The 25,275-nt window shown below is 43.1% G+C and overlaps 1 protein-coding gene across 4 annotated transcripts in view; it reads left to right on the top strand.

Annotated features, from left to right (window-relative positions):
• Positions 1 to 22,606, top strand: part of PLEKHG1 (pleckstrin homology and RhoGEF domain containing G1) — a 362,060-nt gene extending 339,454 nt beyond the window's left edge. For all 4 annotated transcript variants that reach the window (XM_069769145.1, XM_069769146.1, XM_069769142.1 and 1 more), the window contains 2 exons: positions 19,128 to 20,772; positions 21,292 to 22,606. In XM_069769145.1, the coding sequence (XP_069625246.1) occupies positions 19,128 to 20,772; positions 21,292 to 22,388 (2,742 nt within the window). In that variant the 3' untranslated portion in view covers positions 22,389 to 22,606. The remainder of the gene's footprint in view (positions 1 to 19,127; positions 20,773 to 21,291) is intronic.
• Positions 22,607 to 25,275: the final 2,669 nt, after the last annotated feature.

Here is a 25,275-nt window from a genome sequence, read left to right as displayed (position 1 = left end):
ACAGTCAGCCATTGTCTGGCCAGGGCAGTGTACAGGACGAGTTAGCGGGCGAAGAGGAGGAGGAGGACGAGGAGGATGATGGGGATGATTATATTTTTAATGAGGAAGCTTTTCCGGGCCACTGGAAATTGGTGGCGCGGCAAGGCCGGGTTCTGGTTTTTGGAGGGACACAAGTGACGTGGATTTGCCTGAAACTGCCCCTCAACCAAGCACAACCGCAGATTTGAGAACTGGAACTTTGGCCCACATGGCGGATTATGCCTTACGTATCCTCAAAAGGGACACACGCATAACTAAAATGATGAACGATGACGATTACTGGTTGGCCTGCCTCCTTGATCCTCGCTATAAAGGCAAATTGCAAAATATAATGCCACATGAGAACTTGGAACTAATATTAGCAACCAATCAATCAACTCTTGTTGACCGTTTGCTTCTGGCATTCCCTGCACACAGCGCCCGTGATCGTTCTCACACGAGCTGCAGGGGCCAGCAGACCAGAGGAGTTAGAGGGGCAGAAATCAGAAGTGGCGTTGGCCAGAGGGGTTTTCTGACCAGGTTGTGGAGTGATTTTGCTATGACCGCAGACAGGACAGGTACTGCAGCATCAATTCAAAGTGACAGGAGACAAGATTTGTCCAGTATGGTTACAAACTATTTTTCATCCCTTATCAATGTTCTCCCTCAACCGTCATTCCCATTTGATTACTGGGCATCAAAATTAGACACCTGGCCAGAATTGGCAGAATATGCATTGCAGGAGCTTGCTTGCCCGGCAGCTAGTGTCCTATCAGACAGAGTATTCAGTGCTGCAGGTTCAATACTAACAGAAAAAAGGACTCGTCTGGCTACCCAAAATGTAGATGATCTAACCTTCATTAAAATGAACCACAACTGGATTTCAAAATCTTTTGCCCCACCTTGCCCGGCCGACACCTAGCTTTCCTATGAAAAGGTCTTTCCTGTGGACTATTCTGAATGCCTTTTCCAATCTCGTAATTTTCTGCACCTGATTGTCCAGCATACGACATGTTTACACCTCACTAAATGGCCAAACTCCCCACACGGGGCCGTGGTATCGACACTTGGCGACAGCACCCGTGAGAGTGCTGTTTGTCTGAAGAGGTGGGTGTGCCCGCTTTTGGTCGACGGCACTGCCACTGGGTCCCTCCTAGTACAATAAAGTGTCTCAGGCGGTGGTGGTGCGCACCCAACGTCAGACACACCGTTGTAATATGAGGGGCCCTGGGCCTGTACCGCCGGCCACAAGACAGTTCCCCCCCCAGCTCAAACAGTGCTCTACCACTTGCAAAATTATCTCACAGCTCCACCAATGTTTAGTCTATGCGCTGACATACTTCAATGCCTGCCACTGACAATACCATTGTATTGACATTTTTGTTATGTTAGGCCTTCGAAGCCTGTCTGCGGTCACTCCTTCCACTATGCCTCCACTGACCACACCACTGCTGCCCGTGTACCCCTGGAACCAATTTAAAATTGCCTACAGCCAGCCCAATTTTTTTATTTTAGGCCTTCGATGCCTGTTTGCGGTCACTCCTTCCACTAGGCCTCCACTGACCACACCACTGCTGCCCGTGTACCCCTGGAACCAATTTAAAATTGCCTACAGCCATGTGTTATTATTTTAGGCCTTCGATGCCTGTCTGCGGTCACTCCTTCCACTATGCCTCCACTGACCACACCACTGCTGCCCGTGTACCCCTGGAACCAATTTAAAATTGCCTACAGCCAGCCCAATTTTTTTATTTTAGGCCTTCGATGCCTGTTTGCGGTCACTCCTTCCACTAGGCCTCCACTGACCACACCACTGCTGCCCGTGTACCCCTGGAACCAATTTAAAATTGCCTACAGCCATGTGTTATTATTTTAGGCCTTCGATGCCTGTCTGCGGTCACTCCTTCCACTATGCCTCCACTGACCACACCACTGCTGCCCGTGTACCCCTGGAACCAATTTAAAATTGCCTACAGCCAGCCCAATTTTTTTATTTTAGGCCTTCGATGCCTGTTTGCGGTCACTCCTTCCACTAGGCCTCCACTGACCACACCACTGCTGCCCGTGTACCGCTGGAACCAATTTAAAATGGCCTACAGCCATGTGTTATTATTTTAGGCCTTCGATGCCTGTCTGCGGTCACTCCTTACAATATGCCTCCACTGACCACACCACTGCTGCCCGTGTACCCCTGGAACCAATTTAAAATTGCCTACAGCCATGTGTTATTATTTTAGGCCTTCGATGCCTGTCTGCGGTCACTCCTTCCACTAGGCCTCCACTGACCACACCACTGCTGCCCGTGTACCCCTGGAACCAACATCAAAAAAAAGAAAATACTGGAGAGATATCAAATGCAGACATTTTAACATTAAAAACAAACACATACAACAAAAATCTGGTACAGTACTAAAAATGGCCACCAGCTACAATTACTTTCTCCTGCAAGTAGTTAACTGAAAGGATTTTTCAATTTAAAACACAGATATGGCATCCACCGAGTGTTGTCCTGTCGCGTCTTCTTTTTATTATTGCCAAGAAGATGCAAAACAATGAAAATAATATCATTATTTACCAAAAAAATAGAGTAAGTCAAAACCACATTGCAAATAAACATTCATTACAAATAAAGAAGCAGGGCGCGTCCCAGGGTGACTATATACCTAGTAAGAATATAATCACCCTCGGACGCGCCCTGCTTCTTTCCGACAGCCTTCCTTCCTAAGAATCAGCCCTTCCATGGTGTAGAGAGAGGGTTTGTTACACTCCAAGGTGTTCTCCAGGTTGCCTTTCCAGAGCTTCGATCTTCCGGCTCTCGTTTAGTTGTCGGAAAGTTGGCTGCATTAGGCCTACAAATTGGGTATGGGGTGGAGAGAGATGGTGTGTTCCACTCCAAGGTGTTCTCCAGGTTGCCTTTCCAGAGCTTCGATCTTCCGGCTCTCGTTTAGTAGTTGTCGGAAAGTAGGCTGCATTAGGCCTACAAATTGGGTATGGGGTGGAGAGAGATGGTGTGTTACACTCCAAGGTGTTCCCCAGGTTTCCTTGCCATTGCTTCGGTCTTCGACTCTCGTTTAGTAGTTGTAGAAAACTACACTGCATTAGGCCTAAAAAATGGGTATCGGGTGGAGAGAGATGGTGTGTTCCACTCCAAGGTGTTCTCCAGGTTGCCTTTCCTGAGCTTCGATCTTCCGGCTCTCGTTTAGTAGTTCTTGGAAACTACACTGCATTAGGCCTACAAATTGGGTATGGGGTGTAGAGAGATGGTGTGTTCCACTCCAAGGTGTTCTCCAGGTTGCCTTTCCTGAGCTTCGATCTTCCGGCTCTTGTTTAGTAGTTCTTGGAAACTACACTGCATTAGGCCTACAAATTGGGTATGGGGTGTAGAGAGATGGTGTGTTCCACTCCAAGGTGTTCTCCAGGTTGCCTTTCCAGAGCTTCGATCTTCCGGCTCTCGTTTAGTAGTTGTCGGAAAGTAGGCTGCATTAGGCCTACAAATTGGGTATGGGGTGGAGAGAGATGGTGTGTTCCACTCCAAGGTGTTCTCCAGGTTGCCTTTCCTGAACTTCTATCTTCAAGCTCTCATTAAATTGTGGTTAAACGGAACAACTGCATTTGGCGTACTAGTTGGTTTGGGGCCTACTATCGGTGTCTGCCACTCCTTGCTGTTCTCCTGATTTCCTGTCCTGAAATTCCGTTTTCAGGCGCTCGTTAAGTAGTTGTTAATGTTAGACTGCATTTGGCCTACTAGTTGGGTTGGGGCCTACTATCGGTGTCTGCCACTCCTTGCTGTTCTCCTCCACTGAACAAAGCTGTGCCGCCTGTTTACTACGGTTGCCAATTTTGAACTGCATTTCGACTACTTACTGATTTGGGCCTACTCTCTGTGTCAGCCTCTCATTCCAGTTGTCCTCCACTGCAATGCCCCCTGGTTATTCCTGTGTTACCAATTTTGAACTGCATTTAGCCCACTTTATTCTTTGGGCCTATATCTGTGTTTCCTCCTCATCCTGCCCATTGCCCAGCCAGTGATAGATGAGTCTGCTGGTACATTGACCCATAACGCAACATTCCCCGTGCACGCTACACAACAACATTGTGACCCTGCTGAAAGTCAGGTTGCTCTTCCCGCATACCATACCACCTTACACTGGGACAAAGAGGAAGGTGCAGATGAAAGTGCAGGTTCCTTCATCAGGTGGGGGGAGGAATACTAGTTGGCGACGTCACTGGCACAGGGCCTCTCATAGTACGCAAAAGTGTTGCTGCCGGTGGGAGGCGCCCCCGCCGTGCAAACACACCGCTGTACTTTGAGGGGCCCTGTGCCAGTGCCAATGCCAACGAGTGGGCCCCCCCTGCTTGCTCAGGTTCACAGCACTTGCAAAGTTGAAATACTTACCTCTCCCTGCTCCACTGCCGTGACGTGGTCCAGATTTCCTGGGCCCACTAATTACTTGAACCAGCCCTACCCACCACAACTTTAGCCAAATGACCCCCAATTTCAAATGCCTTCCAATTATTATAAGGTAAATTACGCTTGACAAGCTTCATTAAGAAGAATGGATTTGGTTTTGACACGGGCATTTAACCCCTCTGATGCTGCTGTCAGTAGTGACAGCGGCATAGAGGGGGATCGCGCAGGGACGGGGGCTCCCTGCGCTCTCCCACCGGAGCAACGCAAGGAGATCGCGTTGCTCCGGTGACCCGGAAGGAGTCCCCAGATCCAAGATGGCCGCCGGACTCCTTCCGGGTCATGAAGTGACCTGGCTAGCCGGCGCCTGCTGAGAGCAGGCGCTGGAAAGCCAGGTAAGCTGCCTGTCAGATCGTTGATCTGACACTGTGCTATGCACAGTGTCAGATCAACGATCTGATCTAATACAGAGATGTCCCACCCTGGGACAATGTTAGAAATGGGCACTCTAGGTGTTTTCCTGGCCCCCACTCACTGCCGACTATGCTGCCCCATTGACTTGCATTGGGTTTCGTGTTTCGGTCGATCCCGACTTTACGTCATAATAGGCCGATTTCACTCGACCCAACTTTTGAGATAGTCGGGTTTCGCGAAACCCGGCTCGACTCTAAAAAGGTCAAGGTCGCTCAACTCTAGTCATAAGTATTCAGACCCTTTCCTCAGTATTGAGTAGAAGCACCCTTTTGAGCTAGTACAGCCATGAGTCTTTTTGGGAATGATGAAACAAGTTTTTCACACCTGGATTTGGGGATCTTCTGCCATTCTTCTTTGCAGATCCTCTCCAGTTACGTCAGGTTGGATGGTGAACGTTGGTGGACAGCCATTTTCAGGTCTCTCCAGAGATGCTCAATTGGGCTTAGGTCAGGGCTCTGGCTGGGCCAGTCAAGAATGGTCACAGAGTTGTTCTGAAGCCACTCCTTTGTTATTTTAACTGTGTGCTTTAGCTGTGTCCTTCGGCCAAGTCTGAGGTTCAGAGCACTCTGGAAGAGGTTTCCATCCAGGATATCTCTGTATTTGGCCACATTCATGTTTCCTTCAATGACAACCAGTCATCCTGTCCCTGCAGCTGAAAAACACCCCCATAACATGACGCTGCCACCACCATGTTTCACTGTTGGGATTGTTTTGGGTGGGTGATGAGCAGTGCCTGGTTTTCTCCACATATACTGCTTAGAATTATCACCAAAAAGTTCTATCTTCGTCTCATCAGACCAGAGCATCTTATTTTTCATAGTCTGGGTGTCCTTCATGTGTTTTTTTTTTTTAAGCAAACTCTATGCGGGCTTTCATAAGTCTTGCACTAAGGAGTGGCTTCCATCGGGCCACTCTGCCATAAAGGCCCGACTGGTGGAGGGTTGCAATGATAATTGACTTTGTGGAACTTTCGCCCATCTCCGTAGTGCATCTCTGGAGCTCAGCCACAGTGATCCTGGGGTTCTTCTTTAGGAAATGGACAGCATGTGACTTAACCCCTTCGCGACACGCGCCGTACTAGTACTGCGCTGCCGGCACTGCATTAGTGCCAGCAGCAGTACTAGTACGGTGCACCGATCACCGCGGTGATCGGGTGCGGGTGTCAGCTGTATATGACAGCTGACACCCCGCAGCAATGCCCACGATCGGCGCTATCGCCGATCGCGGGCATTTAACCCCTCTGATGCCGCTGTCAGTAGTGACAGCGGCATAGAGGGGGATCGCGCAGGGACGGGGGCTCCCTGCGCTCTCCCACCGGAGCAACGCAAGGAGATCGCGTTGCTCCGGTGACCCGGAAGGAGTCCCCGGATCCAAGATGGCCGCCTGACTCCTTCCGGGTCATGAAGTGACCTGGCTAGCCGGCGCCTGCTGAGAGCAGGCGCTGGAAAGCCAGGTAAGCTGCCTGTCAGATCGTTGATCTGACAGTGTGCTATGCACAGTGTCAGATCAACGATCTGATCTAATACAGAGATGTCCCACCCTGGGACAATGTTAGAAAGTAAAAAAAAAAAAAAATAGAATGTATAAAAAAAAATCCCGAAATAAAAAAAAAAAAACATTTCCCAATAAACCCATTTATTTATGTAAAAAATAAATAAATAAATAAATGTACACATATTTGGTATCGCCGCGTCCGTAACGACCCACTCTATAAAACTATCTCACTAGTTAACCCCTTCAGTGAACACCGCAAAAAAAAAAAAAAGGCAAAAAACAACGCTTTATTATCATACAGGCGAACAAAAAGTGGAATAACACGCGATCAAAACGACGGATATAAATAACCATGGTACCGCTGAAAACGTCATCTTGTCCCGCAAAAAAAAAGCCGCCATACAGCATCATCAGCAGAAAAATAAAAAAGTTATAGCTCTCAGAATAATGCGATGCAAAAACAATTATTTTTTTATATAAAATAGTTTTTATTGTGTAAAAGCGCCAAAACATAAAAAAAATTACATAAATGAGGTATCGCTGTAATCGTACTGACCCGAAGAATAAAACTGCTTTATCCATTTTACCACACGTGGAACGGTATAAATGCCTCCCCCAAAAGAAATTCATGAATAGCTGGTTTTTGTTCATTCCGCCTCCCAAAAATCGGAATAAAAAGCGATCAAAAAATGTCATCTGCCCGAAAATGTTACCAATAAAAACGTCAACTCGTCCCGCAAAAAACAAGACCTCATATGACTCTGTGGGCCAAAATATGGATAAATTATAGCTCTCAAAATGTGGTGATGCAAAAACTATTTTTTGCAATAAAAAGCGTCTTTTAGTGTGTGACAGCTGCCAATCATAAAAATCCGCCAAAAAAACGCTATAAAAGTAAATCAAACCCCCCTTCATCACCCCCTTAGTTAGGGAAAAATAATAAAATGTAAAAAAATGTATTTATTTCCATTTTCCCATTAGTGCTAGGGTTAGGGCTAGGGTTAGGGCTAGTGCTAGGGCTAGGGCTAGGGTTAGGGTTAGGGCTAGGGTTAGGGTTGGGGTTAGGGTTTCAGTTATAATTGGGGGTTTCCACTGTTTAGGCACATCAGGGGCTCTCCAAACGCGACATGGCGTCCGATCTCAATTCCAGCCAATTCTGCTTTGAAAAAGTAAAACAGGGCTCCTTCCCTTCCGAGTTCTCCTGTGTGCCCAAACAGTGGTTCCCCCCAACATATGGGGTATCGGCGTTCTCAGGACAAGTTGGACAACAACTTTTAGGGTCCGATTTGTCCTGTTTGTTATGTTTGCTAATGACAGGTGTTATGAAGGCAATCCAGAAACACAGTGTGCATAGCGATCAGAGCGCACACAGTGATCTGACAAATACCCAAAAATACAAGAACGAGCTCTGAGACGTGGAAACTCTGTAGACTGCACACCTGATCCTATCCTAAACACAACTAAAAGCGGCTGTGGATTGCGCCTAACAACTACCTAGGCAACTCGGCACAGCCTAAGAAACTAGCTAGCCTGAAGATAGAAAAATAGGCCTGACTTGCCCCAGAGAAATTCCCCAAAGGAAAAGGCAACCCCCCACATATAATGACTGTGAGTAAGATGAAAAGACAAAACGTAGGGATGAAATAGATTCAGCAAAGTGGGGCCCGATATTCTAGGACAGAGCGAGGACAGTAAAGCGAACTTTGCAGTCTACAAAAAACCCTAAAGCAAAACCACGCAAAGGGGGCAAAAAAAACCCCCACCGTGCCGAACTAACGGCACGGCGGTACACCCTTTGCGTCTCAGAGCTTCCAGCAAAACAAAAGACAAGCTGGACAGAAAAAAAGCAACAAAAAAGCAAAAAGCACTTAGCTACAGGTCCTTCTCAAAAAATTAGCATATAGTGTTAAATTTCATTATTTACCATAATGTAATGATTACAATTAAACTTTCATATATTATAGATTCATTATCCACCAACTGAAATTTGTCAGGTCTTTTATTGTTATAATACTGATGATTTTGGCATACAACTCCTGATAACCCAAAAAACCTGTCTCAATAAATTAGCATATTTCACCCATCCAATCAAATAAAAGTGTTTTTTAATAACAAACAAAAAAACCAACAAATAATAATGTTCAGTTATGCACTCAATACTTGGTCGGGAATCCTTTTGCAGAAATGACTGCTTCAATGCGGCGTGGCATGGAGGCAATCAGCCTGTGACACTGCTGAGATGTTATGGAGGCCCAGGATGCTTCAATAGCGGCCTTAAGCTCATCCAGAGTGTTGGGTCTTGCGTCTCTCAACTTTCTCTTCACAATATCCCACAGATTCTCTATGGGGTTCAGGTCAGGAGAGTTGGCAGGCCAATTGAGCACAGTAATACCATGGTCACTAAACCATTTACCAGTGGTTTTGGCACTGTGAGCAGGTGCCAGGTCGTGCTGAAAAATGAAATCTTCATCTCCATAAAGCATTTCAGCCGATGGAAGCATGAAGTGCTCCAAAATCTCCTGATAGCTAGCTGCATTGACCCTGCCCTTGATGAAACACAGTGGACCAACACCAGCAGCTGACATGGCACCCCACACCATCACTGACTGTGGGTACTTGACACTGGACTTCAGGCATTTTGGCATTTCCTTCTCCCCAGTCTTCCTCCAGACTCTGGCACCTTGATTTCCGAATGACATGCAAAATTTGCTTTCATCAGAAAAAAGTACTTGGGACCACTTAGCAACAGTCCAGTGCTGCTTCTCTGTAGCTCAAAAGTGGCTTTACCTGGGGAATGCGGCACCTGTAGCCCATTTCCTGCACACGCCTGTGCACGGTGGCTCTGGATGTTTCCACACCAGACTCAGTCCACTGCTTCCTCAGGTTCCCCAAGGTCTGGAATCGGTCCTTCTCCACAATCTTCCTCAGGGTCCGGTCTCCTCTTCTCGTTGTACAGCGTTTTCTGCCACATTGTTTCCTTCCAACAGACTTACCATTGAGGTGCCTCGATACAGCACTCTGGGAACAGCCTATTTGTTGAGAAATTTCTTTCTGGGTCTTACCCTCTTGCTTGAGGGTGTCAATGATGGCCTTCTTGACATCTGTCAGGTCGCTAGTCTTACCCATGATGGGGGTTTTGAGTAATGAACCAGGCAGGGAGTTTATAAAAGCCTCAGGTATCTTTTGCATGTGTTTAGAGTTAATTAGTTGATTCAGAAGATTAGGGTAATAGGTCGTTTAGAGAACCTTTTCTTGATATGCTAATTTATTGAGACAGGTTTTTTGGGTTATCAGGATTTGTATGCCAAAATCATCAGTATTAAAACAATAAAAGACCTGACAAATTTCAGTTGGTGGATAATGAATCTATAATATATGAAAGTTTAACTGTAATCATTACATTATGGTAAATAATGAAATTTAACACTATATGCTAATTTTTTGAGAAGGACCTGTATACAGAGCAGCAGGTCAGAGGAACAATCAGGAGAAGCTCAGATCCAACACTGAAACATAGACAAGGAGCAAGGATAGCAGCATCAGGCGGAGTTAAGTAATGAAGCAGTTAACGAGCTCACCAGAACACCTGAAGGAGGAAGCTCAGAAGCTGCAGTACCACTTGTGACCACAGGAGTGAATTCAGCCACAGAATTCACAACAGTACCCCCCCCTTGAGGAGGGGTCACCGAACCCTCACCAGAGCCCCCAGGCTGACCAGGATGAGCCGCATGAAAGGCACGAACAAGATCGGAAGCATGAACATCAGAGGCAAAATCCCAGGAATTATCTTCCTGAGCATAACCCTTCCATTTAACCAGATACTGGAGTTTCCGTCTAGAAACACGAGAATCCAAAATCTTCTCCACAATATACTCCAATTCCCCCTCCACCAAAACCGGGGCAGGAGGCTCAACAGATGGAACCATAGGTGCCACGTATCTCCGCAACAACGACCTATGGAATACATTATGTATGGAAAAGGAGTCTGGGAGGGTCAAACGAAAAGACACAGGATTGAGAACCTCAGAAATCCTATACGGACCAATAAAACGAGGTTTAAATTTAGGAGAGGAAACCTTCATAGGAATATGACGAGAAGATAACCAAACCAGATCCCCAACACGAAGTCGGGGACCCACACGGCGTCTGCGATTAGCGAAAAGTTGAGCTTTCTCCTGGGACAAGATCAAATTGTCCACTACCTGAGTCCAGATCTGCTGCAACCTATCCACCACAGAATCCACACCAGGACAGTCTGAAGACTCAACCTGTCCTGAAGAGAAACGAGGATGGAACCCAGAATTGCAAAAAAATGGAGAAACCAAGGTAGCCGAGCTGGCCCGATTATTAAGGGCGAACTCAGCCAACGGCAAAAAGGACACCCAATCATCCTGGTCTGCAGAAACAAAACATCTCAGATATGTTTCCAAGGTCTGATTGGTTCGTTCGGTCTGGCCATTAGTCTGAGGATGGAAAGCCGAGGAAAAGGATAGGTCAATGCCCATCCTACCACAAAAGGCTCGCCAAAACCTTGAAACAAACTGGGAACCTCTGTCAGAAACAATATTCTCAGGAATGCCATGCAACCGAACCACATGCTGAAAGAACAAAGGTACCAAATCAGAGGAGGAAGGCAATTTAGCCAAGGGCACCAGATGGACCATTTTAGAAAAGCGATCACAGACCACCCAAATGACTGACATCTTTTGAGAAACGGGAAGGTCAGAAATGAAATCCATCGAAATATGTGTCCAAGGCCTCTTTGGGACCGGCAAGGGCAAAAGCAACCCACTGGCACGAGAACAGCAGGGCTTAGCCCTAGCACAAATCCCACAGGACTGCACAAAAGTACGTACATCCCGTGACAGAGATGGCCACCAGAAGGATCTAGCCACTAACTCTCTGGTACCAAAGATTCCAGGATGACCAGCCAACACCGAACAATGAAGTTCAGAGATAAGTTTATTAGTCCACCTATCAGGGACGAACAGTTTCTCTGCTGGACAACGATCAGGTTTATTCGCCTGAAATTTTTGCAGCACCCGCCGCAAATCAGGGGAGATGGCAGACACAATGACTCCTTCCTTGAGGATACCCGCTGGCTCAGATAAACCCGGAGAGTCGGGCACAAAACTCCTAGACAGAGCATCCGCCTTCACATTTTTAGAGCCCGGAAGGTACGAAATCACAAAGTCGAAGCGGGCAAAAAATAACGACCAACGGGCCTGTCTAGGATTCAAGCGCTTGGCAGACTCGAGATAAGTCAAGTTCTTATGATCAGTCAATACCACCACGCGATGCTTAGCTCCTTCAAGCCAATGACGCCACTCCTCGAATGCCCACTTCATGGCCAGCAACTCTCGATTGCCCACATCATAATTACGCTCAGCGGGCGAAAACTTCCTGGAAAAGAAAGCACATGGTTTCATCACTGAGCAATCAGAACCTCTCTGTGACAAAACCGCGCCTGCTCCAATCTCAGAAGCATCAACCTCGACCTGGAACGGAAGAGAAACATCTGGCTGACACAACACAGGGGCAGAACAAAAACGACGCTTCAACTCCTGAAAAGCTTCCACAGCAGCAGAAGACCAATTAACCAAATCAGCACCCTTCTTGGTCAAATCGGTCAATGGTTTGGCAATGCTAGAAAAATTACAGATGAAGCGACGATAAAAATTAGCAAAGCCCAGGAACTTTTGCAGACTTTTCAGAGATGTCGGCTGAATCCAATCCTGGATGGCTTGGACCTTAACTGGATCCATCTCGATAGTAGAAGGGGTAAAGATGAACCCCAAAAATGAAACTTTCTGCACACCGAAGAGACACTTTGATCCCTTCACAAACAAAGAGTTAGCATGCAGGACCTGAAAAACCATTCTGACCTGCTTCACATGAGAATCCCAATCATCTGAGAAGATCAAAATGTCATCCAAGTAAACAATCAGGAATTTATCCAGATACTCACGGAAGATGTCATGCATAAAAGACTGAAACACAGATGGAGCATTGGCAAGTCCGAACGGCATCACTAGATACTCAAAATGACCCTCGCGCGTATTGAATGCAGTTTTCCATTCATCTCCTTGCCTGATTCTCACCAGATTATACGCACCACGAAGATCTATCTTAGTGAACCAACTAGCCCCCTTAATCCGAGCAAACAAGTCAGATAACAATGGCAAGGGATACTGAAATTTAACAGTGATCTTATTAAGAAGGCGGTAATCAATACACGGTCTCAGCGAACCATCCTTCTTGGCTACAAAGAAGAACCCTGCTCCCAGTGGTGATGACGATGGGCGAATATGTCCCTTCTCCAGGGATTCCTTCACATAACTGCGCATAGCGGCGTGTTCGGGCACGGATAAATTAAATAATCGACCTTTAGGGAATTTACTACCAGGAATCAAATTGATAGCACAATCACAATCCCTATGCGGAGGTAGAGCATCGGACTTGGGCTCTTCAAATACATCCTGATAATCAGACAAGAACTCTGGGACCTCAGAAGGGGTGGATGACGAAATCGACAAAAATGGAACATCACCATGTACCCCCTGACAACCCCAGCTGGATACCGACATGGAATTCCAATCCAATACTGGATTATGGGTTTGTAGCCATGGCAACCCCAACACGACCACATCATGCAGATTATGCAACACCAGAAAGCGAATAACTTCCTGATGTGCAGGAGCCATGCACATGGTCAGCTGGGCCCAGTATTGAGGTTTATTCTTGGCCAAAGGTGTAGCATCAATTCCTCTCAATGGAATAGGACACCGCAAAGGCTCCAAGAAAAACCCACAACGTTTAGCATAATCCAAATCCATCAGATTCAGGGCAGCGCCCGAATCCACAAACGCCATGACAGAAAACGACGACAAAGAGCATATCAAGGTAATGGACAGAAGGAATTTGGACTGTACAGTACCAATGACGGCAGACCTAGCGGACCGCTTAGTGCGCTTAGGACAATCAGAAATAGCATGAGTGGAATCACCACAGTAGAAACACAGACCATTCAGACGTCTGTATTCCTGCCGTTCAACTCTAGTCATAGTCCTATCGCACTGCATAGGCTCAGGTTTAACCTCAGGCAGTACCGCCAAATGGTGCACAGATTTACGCTCGCGCAAGCGTCGACCGATCTGAATGGCCAAAGACAAAGACTCATTCAAACCAGCAGGCATAGGAAATCCCACCATGACATCCTTAAGAGCCTCAGAGAGACCCTTTCTGAACAAAGCTGCCAGCGCAGATTCATTCCACTGAGTGAGTACTGACCATTTCCTAAATTTCTGACAATATACTTCTATATCATCCTGACCCTGGCACAAAGCCAGCAAATTTTTCTCAGCCTGATCCACTGAATTAGGCTCATCGTACAGCAATCCGAGCGCCTGGAAAAACGCATCGACACTACTCAATGCAGGGTCTCCTGGCGCAAGAGAAAATGCCCAGTCTTGAGGGTCGCCGCGCAAAAAAGAAATAATAATCAAAACCTGTTGAATAGGATTACCAGAAGAATGAGGTTTCAAGGCCAGAAATAGCTTACAATTATTTTTGAAACTTAGAAACTTAGTTCTATCTCCAAAAAACAAATCAGGAATAGGAATTCTTGGTTCTAACATAGATTTCTGATCAATAGTATCTTGAATTTTTTGTACATTTATAACGAGATTATCCATTGAAGAGCACAGACCCTGAATATCCATGTCCACACCTGTGTCCAGAATCACCCAAATGTCTAGGGGAAAAAAAAAAAAAATGAACACAGAGCAGAAAAAAAAAAAAAAAAAAATGTCAGAACTTTTTCTTTCCCTCTATTGAGAATCATTAGTTTGGCTCCTTGTACTGTTATGTTAGCTAATGACAGGTGTTATGAAGGCAATCCAGAAACACAGTGTGCATAGCGATCAGAGCGCACACAGTGATCTGACAAATACCCAAAAATACAAGAACGAGCTCTGAGACGTGGAAACTCTGTAGACTGCACACCTGATCCTATCCTAAACACAACTAAAAGCGGCTGTGGATTGCGCCTAACAACTACCTAGGCAACTCGGCACAGCCTAAGAAACTAGCTAGCCTGAAGATAGAAAAATAGGCCTGACTTGCCCCAGAGAAATTCCCCAAAGGAAAAGGCAACCCCCCACATATAATGACTGTGAGTAAGATGAAAAGACAAAACGTAGGGATGAAATAGATTCAGCAAAGTGGGGCCCGATATTCTAGGACAGAGCGAGGACAGTAAAGCGAACTTTGCAGTCTACAAAAAACCCCTAAAGCAAAACCACGCAAAGGGGGCAAAAAAAAAACCCACCGTGCCGAACTAACGGCACGGCGGTACACCCTTTGCGTCTCAGAGCTTCCAGCAAAACAAAAGACAAGCTGGACAGAAAAAAAGCAACAAAAAAGCAAAAAGCACTTAGCTATACAGAGCAGCAGGTCACAGGAACAATCAGGAGAAGCTCAGATCCAACACTGAAACATAGACAAGGAGCAAGGATAGCAGCATCAGGCGGAGTTAAGTAATGAAGCAGTTAACGAGCTCACCAGAACACCTGAAGGAGGAAGCTCAGAAGCTGCAGTACCACTTGTGACAACAGGAGTGAATTCAGCCACAGAATTCAGCCACAGAATTCACAACACCTGTTACCCTTGGGAAAATAAAAACATAGGGGATAAAATATCATTTTCGTGGAAAAAAAAATTATTTTTTATTTTCACGGCTCTGCGTTATAAACTGTAGTGAAACACTTGTTGGTTCAAAGCTCTCACAACACATCTAGATAAGTTCCTTTGGGGGTCTAGTTTCCAATATGGGGTCACTTGTGGGGGGTTTCTACTGTTTAGGTACATCAGGGGCTCTGCAAATGCAACATGACGCCTGCAGACCAATCCATCTAAGTCTGCATTTCAAATGGCGCTCCTTCCCTTTCGAGCTCTGCCGTGCACCCAAACAGTGGTTCCCCCCAACATATGGGGTATCAGCGTTCTCAGGACAAGTTGGACAACAACTTGTGGGGTCCAATTTGTCCTGTTACCCTTGGGAAAATAAAAACATAGGGGATAAAATATCATTTTCGTGGAAAAAAATTTTTTTTTATTTTCACGGCTCTGCGTTATAAACTGTAGTGAAACACTTGTTGGTTCAAAGCTCTCACAACACATCTAGATAAGTTCCTTGGGGGGTCTAGTTTCCAATATGGGGTCACTTGTGGGGGGTTTCTACTGTTTAGGTACATCAGGGGCTCTGCAAATGCAACATGACACCTGCAGTCCATTCCATCTAAGTCTGCATTTCAAACGGTGCTCCTTCCCTTCCGAGCTCTGCCATGCACTCAAACGGTGGTTCCCCCCAACATGTGGGGTATCAGCGTACTCAGGACAAATTGGACAATAACATTTGTGGTCCAATTTCTCCTGTTACCCTTGGGGAAAAAAAATTGCGGGCTAAAACATCATTTTGTGGAAAGAAAAAATGATTTTTTAATTTTCACAATGCTACATTCTAAACTTTAGTGAAACAATTGGGGGTTAAAAGTGCTCACCACACATCTAGATAAGTTCCTTAGGGGGTCTTCTTTCCAAAATGGGGTCACTTGTGGGGGGTTTCCACTGTTAAGGCACGTCAGGGGCTCTCCAAATGCGACATGGCGTCCGATCTCAATTCCAGCCAATTTTGCATTGAAAAGTCAAATGGCACTCCTTCCCTTCCGAGCTCTGCCATGCGCTCAAACAGTGGTTTATCCCCATATATGAAGTATCGACGTACTCAGGACAAATTGCACAACAACTTTTGGGGTCCAATTTATCCTTTTACCCTTGGGAAAATAAAAAATTTGGGGCAAAAAGATCATTTTTTGTGAAAATTAATAAAAAATTTTTTTTTACGGCTCTACATTATAAACTTCTGTGAAGCACTTGGAGGTTCAAAGTGCTCACCACACATCTAGATTAGTTCCTTAGGGGGTCTACTTTCCAAAATGGTGTCACCTGTGGGGGTTTCCACTGTTTAGGCACATCAGGGGCTCTCCAATCGTGACATGGGCTCCGATCTCAATTCCAGCAAATCTTGCATTGAAAAGTCAAATAGCGCTCCTTCCCTTCCGAGCTCTGCCATGTGCCCAAACAGTGGTTTACCCCCACATATGGGGTATCGGCGTACTCAGGACAAATTGTACAACGACTTTTGTGGTCCAATTTCTCCTGTTACCCTTGGTAAAATGAAACAAATTGGACCTGAAGTAAAAATTTTGTGAAAAAAAAGTTAAATGTTCAATTTTTTTAAACATTCAAAAAATTCCTGTGAAGCACCTGAAGGGTTAATAAACTTTTTGAATGTGGTTTTGAGTACCTTGAGGGGTGCAGCTTTTAGAATGGTGTCACTTTTGGGCATTTTCTGTCATATAGACCCCTCAAAGTCACTTCAAGTGTGAGGTGGTCCGTAAAAAAATGGTTTTGCAAATTTTGTTGCAAAAATGAGAAATCGCTGGTCAACTTTTAACCCTTATAACGTCCTAACAAAAAAAAATTATGTTTCCAAAATTGTGCTGATGTAAAGCAGACATGTGGGAAATGTTGTTTATTAACTATATTATGTGATATAACTCTCTAATTTAAGGGCATAAAAACTAAGAGTTTGAAAATTGCTAAATTTTCATAATTTCCGACAAATTTTTGTTTTTTTCACAAATAAATGCAAGTCATATCGAAGAAGTTTTACCACTATCATGAAGTACAATATGTCACGAGAAAACAGTGTCAGAATCACCAGGATCCGTTGAAGCGTTTCAGAGTTATAACCTCATAAAGTGACAATGGTCAGAATTGTAAAAATTGGCCCTGTCACTTAGGTGAAAACAGGCTTTGGGGTGAAGGGGTTAAATATGAGTGTCTGAGCAAAGGGTCTGAATACTTATGACCATGTGATATTTGTTTTTCTTTTTCATTAAATTTGCACAAAATTCTAAATTTCTGCTTTTTTTCAGTCAAGATGGGGTGCAGAGTGTACGCTAATGTGAAAAAATGAACTTTTTTGAATTTACCAAATGGCTGCAATGAAACAGAGTGAAAAATTTAAAGGGGTCTGAATACTTTCATACCCACTGTACATCTTGGTATGATCCATTCTTTTAATATGGTTAGTAGTTAGGCATGCCTGACTGATTAACCCCTTTCTGACCTTAGACGGAATAGTACGTCCGAGGTCAGAACCCCTGCTTTGATGTGGGCTCCGGCGGTGAGCCCACATCAAAGCCGCGACATGTCAGCTGTTTTGAACAGCTGACATGTGCCTGCAATTTGGGTCGAATTGAATCGCGATCCACCCGCCGCTATTAACTAGTTAAATGCTGCTGTCAAACGCTGACAGCGGCATTTAACTACCGCTTCTGGCAGCGCTGCCGGAAATGCGCGCATTGCCGACCCCGTCACATGATCAGGGGTCAGCAATGCGTCAGGATAGTAACCATAGAGGTCCTTGAGATCTCTATGGTTACTGTTGCCGGTTTGCTGTGAGCGCCACCCTGTGGACGGCGCTCATAGCAAGCCTGTAATTCAGCTGCATAGGAGCGATCTGATGATCGCTCCTATGTAGCTGAGCCGATCCAGTTGTGCCAGCTTCTAGCCTCCCATGGAGGCTATTGAAGCATGGCAAAAGTAAAAAAAAAAAAAAAAAAAAAAAAAAAAGTAAAAAAAAATGTGAAATAAATAATAATATAAAAGTTTAAATCACCCCCCTTTCGCCCCATTCAAAATAAAACAATAAAAATAACATATACACATATTTGGTATCGCAGCGTTTAGAATCGCCCAATCTATCAATAAAAAAATGGATTAACCTGATCGCTAAACGGCGTAGCACGAAAAAAATTCAAAACGCCAAAATCACATTTTTTTTTGGTCACTGCGACATGGCATTAAAATGCAATAACGGGCGATCAAAAAAATGTATCTGCACCAAAATTGCATCGCTAAAAATGTCAGCTCGGCACACAAAAAATAAGCCCACACCCAACCACAGATCACGAAAAATTGAGACGCTACGGGTATCGGAAAATGGCACAATTTTTTTTTTTTTAAGCAAAGTTTGGAATTTTTTTCACCACTTAGATAAAAAATAACCTAGACATGTTTGGTATCTATGAACTCGTACTGACCTGGAGAATCATAATGGCAGGTCAGTTTTAGCATTTAGTGAACCTAGCAAAAAAGCCAAACAAAAAACATGCATGGGACTGCACTTTTTTTGCAATTTCACCGCACTTGGAATTTTGTTCTAGTACACGTCATGGTAAAACCAATATGGCTCTCACATGGCCATATTGACAGAAAAAAAAGTTATGGCTCTGGGAAGGAGGGGAGTGAAAAACGAACACAGAAAAACGGAAAATCCCAAGGTCATGAAGTGGTTAATATACTTGAAAATAAGCATGTGTAAAGGATATGGACACCTTTCACATATAAAAGCGATTTTACATACATAAAGGGCTACTTTGATTTGAAGTGTGATTTTTAGACAGGTCCATGGATTGGCCACACAGGCTGAGAGGAGCGAATGTAATATAGACCACCACGCTGTTGCGTAGATCTGAATATGTAATCCATATTTATTCAAAGCATTGAGAAAACATGTAACACTAATTACAAAGCAATTTTTAAAATTAATGGATTTTCTGTATTCATATTTTAATGACTTATTAATTTTGTATTTTGACCTTAGAGTTCAAAAGACCAGTCAGATGAAGAGTTGTCACAACTGAGCAGAGACCAGCTGTCTTCACGTTCTGCAGTTCATCCCTTGGACAGACAGCAAAGCGTGTCACACACTAACTCTATAATAATGAATATCCTTGGGGGTACTACAGCTCTGCGAAATATCTGGACAGATCACCAAATTAGACAAGCCCTCTTTCCCTCTAGAAGAATACCTCAAGACAATGAGGAAGATGATGATGATTATCAAATGTTTATGACGAATGAATGTTCCAAACAAGAGTCATCAAGGTTACAGGAAGAAAGAGGTGCATCCAGTCGACCATGTAGTTGGCACTTGGGTCTAATACAAGATGATGGTGCTAATAACTCATACTGTAAAATTGTCAGGAGAGCCAGCAGCGTAGGAGAAAATAAATTGGGCTCTAGCAATTTGAAAAGTAGAGAGAATAACACTAGACACCAGCTTACTCATTGTGAAATCTTAAGTAAACCTGAACAAAAGTCCTCCTCCCATGGTTCCTCAGAGGAGTTGACAATTGATGATATTGAACATGTCTATGATAATATTAGTTATGATGATCTCAAACAGATGGGCCTCACAAGAAGAGATGAATCTGATTACATGCAAAATAATCCCAAGCGCAATGCAGACATTAAAAGTAAGGTCAACACTAATGTTTGGACATCCAATGGACATGAAAAGGCTAAGAGCACTCCAATGCCAAACATGGAGAGAGCACAGTTGAAACGGGGAACCCCTAATACTAGTTCTCATGAGCTTCGAATAATAGAAGAAAATATTTATGATTCCATACGCGTTCCAGAACAATCTCTAGAGCATATAAGAAGGAATTCACCTTCAGAGAGGAACAATTTTTTGGGCTTAGATGGAGATTTTCAGTGTTTTGGCCATCTAGATCATTATGTTTCAGAAGAAAGCCTTCAGTTCAGTGAGGATGAATCCTTGGACCACAGAGTACCAGTAGGAGATGACTATATTCATCTGCTCAACACTCCCTCAAACTCAAGTTCAGCTTCTCACAAAACAGCTGCTGACAAGATATCTGAAGAAGTAGATGAAATCTGGAATGACTTGGAAAATTACATAAAAAAGAACGAAGAAAAGAAAAGTGAAAAATTGTTGGCTTCTTTTCCAGTGAGCAAAGATGATGTCCGGGAAAAGAGACATATAGTCAGCAGGTCTCATTTTAGCAAAGAATCAAAATTTTCAATATCATCTCTATGTTTACCAGATAATTCAACTCTGCCAAGGGCAATGGTGAGTAACATTCCAAGTGTCCGTAAAGAGGAGCCAAGCCCTCCAGCCTCCCCTAGCAGCTCGTTGCTAAGTTTGAAGAGAACATCCCTTACGAGTGAAATGACATTCATGGATTCCCCTTTCTTTTCATCTCAAAGTACATTAACTTACACAGATTCTATGAATGCTGCTCAGGGATTGGACAACATTGAAAAGTCCAAAAATAAGGTGTTCCTGATGGCTAGACAATACAGTCAAAAGATAAAGAGAGCCAATCAAATGTTAAAAATTAAAAGTCCAGAACAAGAACATCCTTGTAAATCACACAAACTGAAATCAAAAGACCTTGCAGCTATAATGGAAGAAAAGAAACAAGGAGGGACAGCAATAGGTAAGATAACTGTCAAAGGGATCCTTATTCACTAAATTCTGCATGTCAGTTGATCATGGTTATAAGGGTTCTTTCAAACATCGGTGCAAATAAATCTGATCTCAGACTGCAATGTTTGGACTGGCCATAGTCTCACAACCAGAGCACAAGAGCTTCATGTATTTCTAGAAGGCTATCGCACTCAGGTCTGGAGAGCCGTCGCCAGTCTGTGCATTGGCGAGATTGGATTGATTTGCATGGACATCTGAATGAGCCTTAACAGGAACAGATATTTTTACATTTTTGCAAATATTTATTATAAAGATAATAAAAATAAATTTTTATTATCCTATACTATGCATGATTAAATAGCACAGATAATGTTCTTTAGCCAATTATGTGATTAAAAATATGATCATGTTTGCATAATATTTTTGTATCATCGTGCATCGTTAATGATAATCAATAAATTTAAGGCCTGCACAATACCTTGAAATTGTATACATAACTTACAAATTTAATATTTTTGTTTTTTTGCAGGAGCTAGAATTGCAGAATACTCTCAGCTGTATGACCAGATTATTTTCCGTGAATCGCCAGCAAAAACTCCTAAGGAAGTAAAAACTAGTCCAAAAAACTCCCCTGTACTCAGGCCAGAACATAAGCAGCAGCACATTCACCAAGTTGCTCCACAGAGTGAATCTTTGCAGCAAAGTAACACAAGTTTGCATTCTGCACAACTCAATGGAGATGCTGGAGATTTTTTTACCTGGCCTGACATAAAAGACTTCAAAGCAAAGTCTAATATTTCAGCAAATAGGCTCAAATGCCAACAAAGGAACATCATTTCTGCGTGCTCTGTTCCATCCTTGATTAAAGCTAGTCCATCAAGCCTACATCTACAAAGGTGGAGTACAATTGGTCAAGAACATGATGAAAATGCCACTCCGCAACAAGCTTATCATTCTTTAGGAAGGCAAGTGGCCTTTGAAAAAACTCAGCCATATATTCTCTCGCAGTCATCCTCCTCCATGTTCATCCACAAGTCAAAAGAGCCAGTCAAAACAACTAAAACCCCAGCTTCACCACAGTCTCAGCATAACTCAAAGCCTGAGAGATTATCAGATATTTATGACTTTGGTGGCAGTTTTATGGAGGAAAAAAGACATTCGGATGAGGATTCAGATATGACTTTGCAAGACTCTCAGAAGATCTTGGTGTTAAACAAGCTCTCTTCTCTAAATGCTCAAATTGCCACTCTTAACTATTTTGCAAATTTTAAAGACAGTGATGGTGCTGGAGATGATGATGATGATGACTATGTAGAGATCAAGTCTGATGATGAGGAAGATGCGCTGGAGTTAGCTTCCAACAAGCCTATAAAACTTAATTTGCGTAGCCACTCTGAACACGTTCAAACGCCATGCAGCAACAGTACACCATTTTCCTTTAGCATGCCCACTACCCCAGTAAAGTCTCTAAGTGAAAAACAGACACCTGATGCTGATGTAGCAGGTTATGATGAAGTAGGTAAACTTAATGACTATCTGTGGAGGGCACCATCTTCCAACCAGCAGAATATTGTCCAGTCTCTTAGGGAAAAATTCCAATGCCTTAGCTCAAGTAGTTTTGCTTGAACATATTATTTTGTCATTTTAGAAAAAGTACTGTAGCTTCTGTATTTCAGCTTAATGTCATGCACTGGTAGGCATTTGTTGCATTGTATTGTTTACATTTGGCATGGAGTTCCATATATCTGTACTGTACGCCTGCTCCTAAATGGCTAGAATGAATAGTTTTCTCATTTATATACTGGTAACAGTAATATGATTTATGCACATACTTGTACAAGTAACTGACTTGCATAAGGATTACGATAAGCACAATAAACGTGACAGAAGTTGGGAAGAAGACTAATTCATCAGCACATACAAACCAATGATTTATAGTTCTGTAACCTGTTGGCCAAGTTGATGATACAATTTCTTATTTATGGCTAGATGTTCTCAACCATTCATACAGAATGACATGAAAACTTGATGAGGCCCTGTTCACCAACAAAAGCTTCAGATTTTAATAATGTAACAAAGTATACAAAATATTATACATTTCATTGTTCTAGGTTGTTGTCCTCTTTAGCATTTTCTGGCATTTTTATCAGAAGACGATACATGTCTGGAGAGTGGTAGTTTTTGAACAAGGACTCCTGATGTATTGTGGATTTATCCTTTTTTCTTTTTTGCTTAGAGATAGTAGTGCATGCACACCTAAGCTACAACAATGCCCCTGATGGTTATCAACTGAGTGGTGCCCACCAACTCTTTGCTGACAAAAGTGATATATTTGTTTAAGACCTCAATGAAAGTATCAGCTCCTGAGCATTGCCAGCTATGACCTTTTTGGCCAGCATAGTATATCTATTAGGCTATGTTCACATTGGTCATAGGAATAGAACAACGAAATAGATCACAAGATGCACAACAGCCTGATGGACCCCATTGACTATAATGGAGCCCCTAAGACTTTCCTCATGGTGTCTGTCATTCTCCCAGACAAAAAGCTGGCTATTTCATTCTGCAATTTTGATACAATCTGCTATGGAAGTTCCTGACATAGATGTGAAAACCACCATGACATACTGCACCTTACTATTGTGTAGTAACATTACCTTTTAATACTATAATAATCTACACGCTTATGCAACTATGTAGCACCTAGTACATTGTACAATATATCGTACTGTGGCCTTCCATATTGCAGGGATTATTAAATCCTAAACGTGTCTTGGTTCTGCATGTTTGTGCACTGTGATATAATATCCATACATTCCACACATTTTGTTCATGCTGGCATATCACAAAGGGGTCAATACTGTTTTATTACCATTCCTTTGTACAATAACCTGTAAATATCTGAACACTGACCACACGTTATGTAATTTAATTGAGAATCTAATTTCTCTACTCTTTAACAGAGCAATGATGCATATGTTATCCAATTTTTTTTTTTCATTTCATGGAATGAGTGCCACTTATATTATACATAGTCATGTCAATGTTTAAATTATTAGATTTTTATGTTCAAGAGGGACCTGTCACTTGCTCAAAAATTGAGTTAAATGCCTCGTTAACATTCCTGAGCTGCACTGATTCTACCACTGTTTTCCGTTTTGTGCTGTGTCAATCCTTTGCAGAGATATTCCCATTTGTTAATTTGAAGCACACTATGTGAAATCTCTGCTTGCATTCCAAATTGGTGTTTCTTCACAGTCTTCTCTGGGGCTCTGTACTTTCTGTGTGAGGCTGTCAATCACAATCCAGCAGCGTCTAAGATTGATAGACTGCTAGATCAGCTGACAAGTGGTGATTGGCAGCATCTGAGAGCAATGGGTGAAAGCACATGCCCCAAAGAAGACTATGAAAAAGTGTCCAGTTGTACTGCAAACAGAGATTTCACAGTGTGTTCCAGAAGAAATGTGAGAGTCTCTGCAATGGAGGGAAAGTGCATAAAACAAAAAAGAGCAGCAGAATTGGGAAGTCCAGGGATATTTACAAGATATGTAACTTTAATTTTTTTTTTAGCAAATGACCGGTCACTGAAACACTACTATGCTTTATTAAGAAAAAAATGACAGAATTTTTTACCTAAACAGTGAAGATTTGCTTTCTGTTACTGCTATTCAGTAATGAAGTTTTCGCGCCCCCCAAAAATAAATAAAAAACTAATGAAACCCATTTTATGGTATTTGCAAAACAAAGCACATGGGGATAAAATGGAGACCAGGTAAGAGAGACTGGGTTGATGAGATATCTTCAGCACATAGCCTTTAATTATTTCTATATTCACTGGTAAGGTCTTTAAATGTTAAAGATTCACTTTCGAAACTTTCTATTACATTTCATACCGTAGATCCGGTTTGCTTTAGGGGGATCAGCAAATATAAGTCCATTAGATGATTGCATTAATTGGAAAAGGCTTTATGGACTGTAGGAAAAGTCATTGTGAAGGAAAATGGCTTTTCAGGCATTAAGTGTTTAAACGTTAGTAGCAATATACATACGGTAATTTCTGTGCACTTGTATTATAGTTAGCTGTAGATTTTCACTATTCCTAAATGGACTATTGTAGTCCTACTGTACATGTTAGAAGATGGATATGCTGTGGTGGGTGCCTGCACTATTCTGTATAGATACATAGGTCAAAATTTGTATATAGATGTTTGTTTTGGCTTCATGTTTGAAGTTGACCTTAATTAACATCTTGTCCTATGGATGAGCCTTTTTTCATTTTCTCTGGTGCACTTTTTATGTTTTTGTATATGTTATAAGAGAAACGTCTGTACATTTAGAACATTTCAAATCCATTTGTTTTGTTAAAGGTCGATTAAAAAATTATTTGGAAGCATGCTGTATCTGTAATATGTGGATTTTATGATGCTTGGTAAAAATAAAACCAGTGTTTCAAAACAATTACTTTCATTGTTTATATCTTACCTCTGTGGCGTACCACCAAGCAGTTGCTTAT

The sequence above is a fragment of the Ranitomeya imitator genome, chromosome 5, assembly GCF_032444005.1.
Source record: "Ranitomeya imitator isolate aRanImi1 chromosome 5, aRanImi1.pri, whole genome shotgun sequence".
Classification (NCBI taxonomy): domain Eukaryota; kingdom Metazoa; phylum Chordata; class Amphibia; order Anura; family Dendrobatidae; genus Ranitomeya; species Ranitomeya imitator.
Note: the sequence above shows the minus strand (reverse complement) of the source record. Positions and strands in the feature narration are given on the sequence as shown.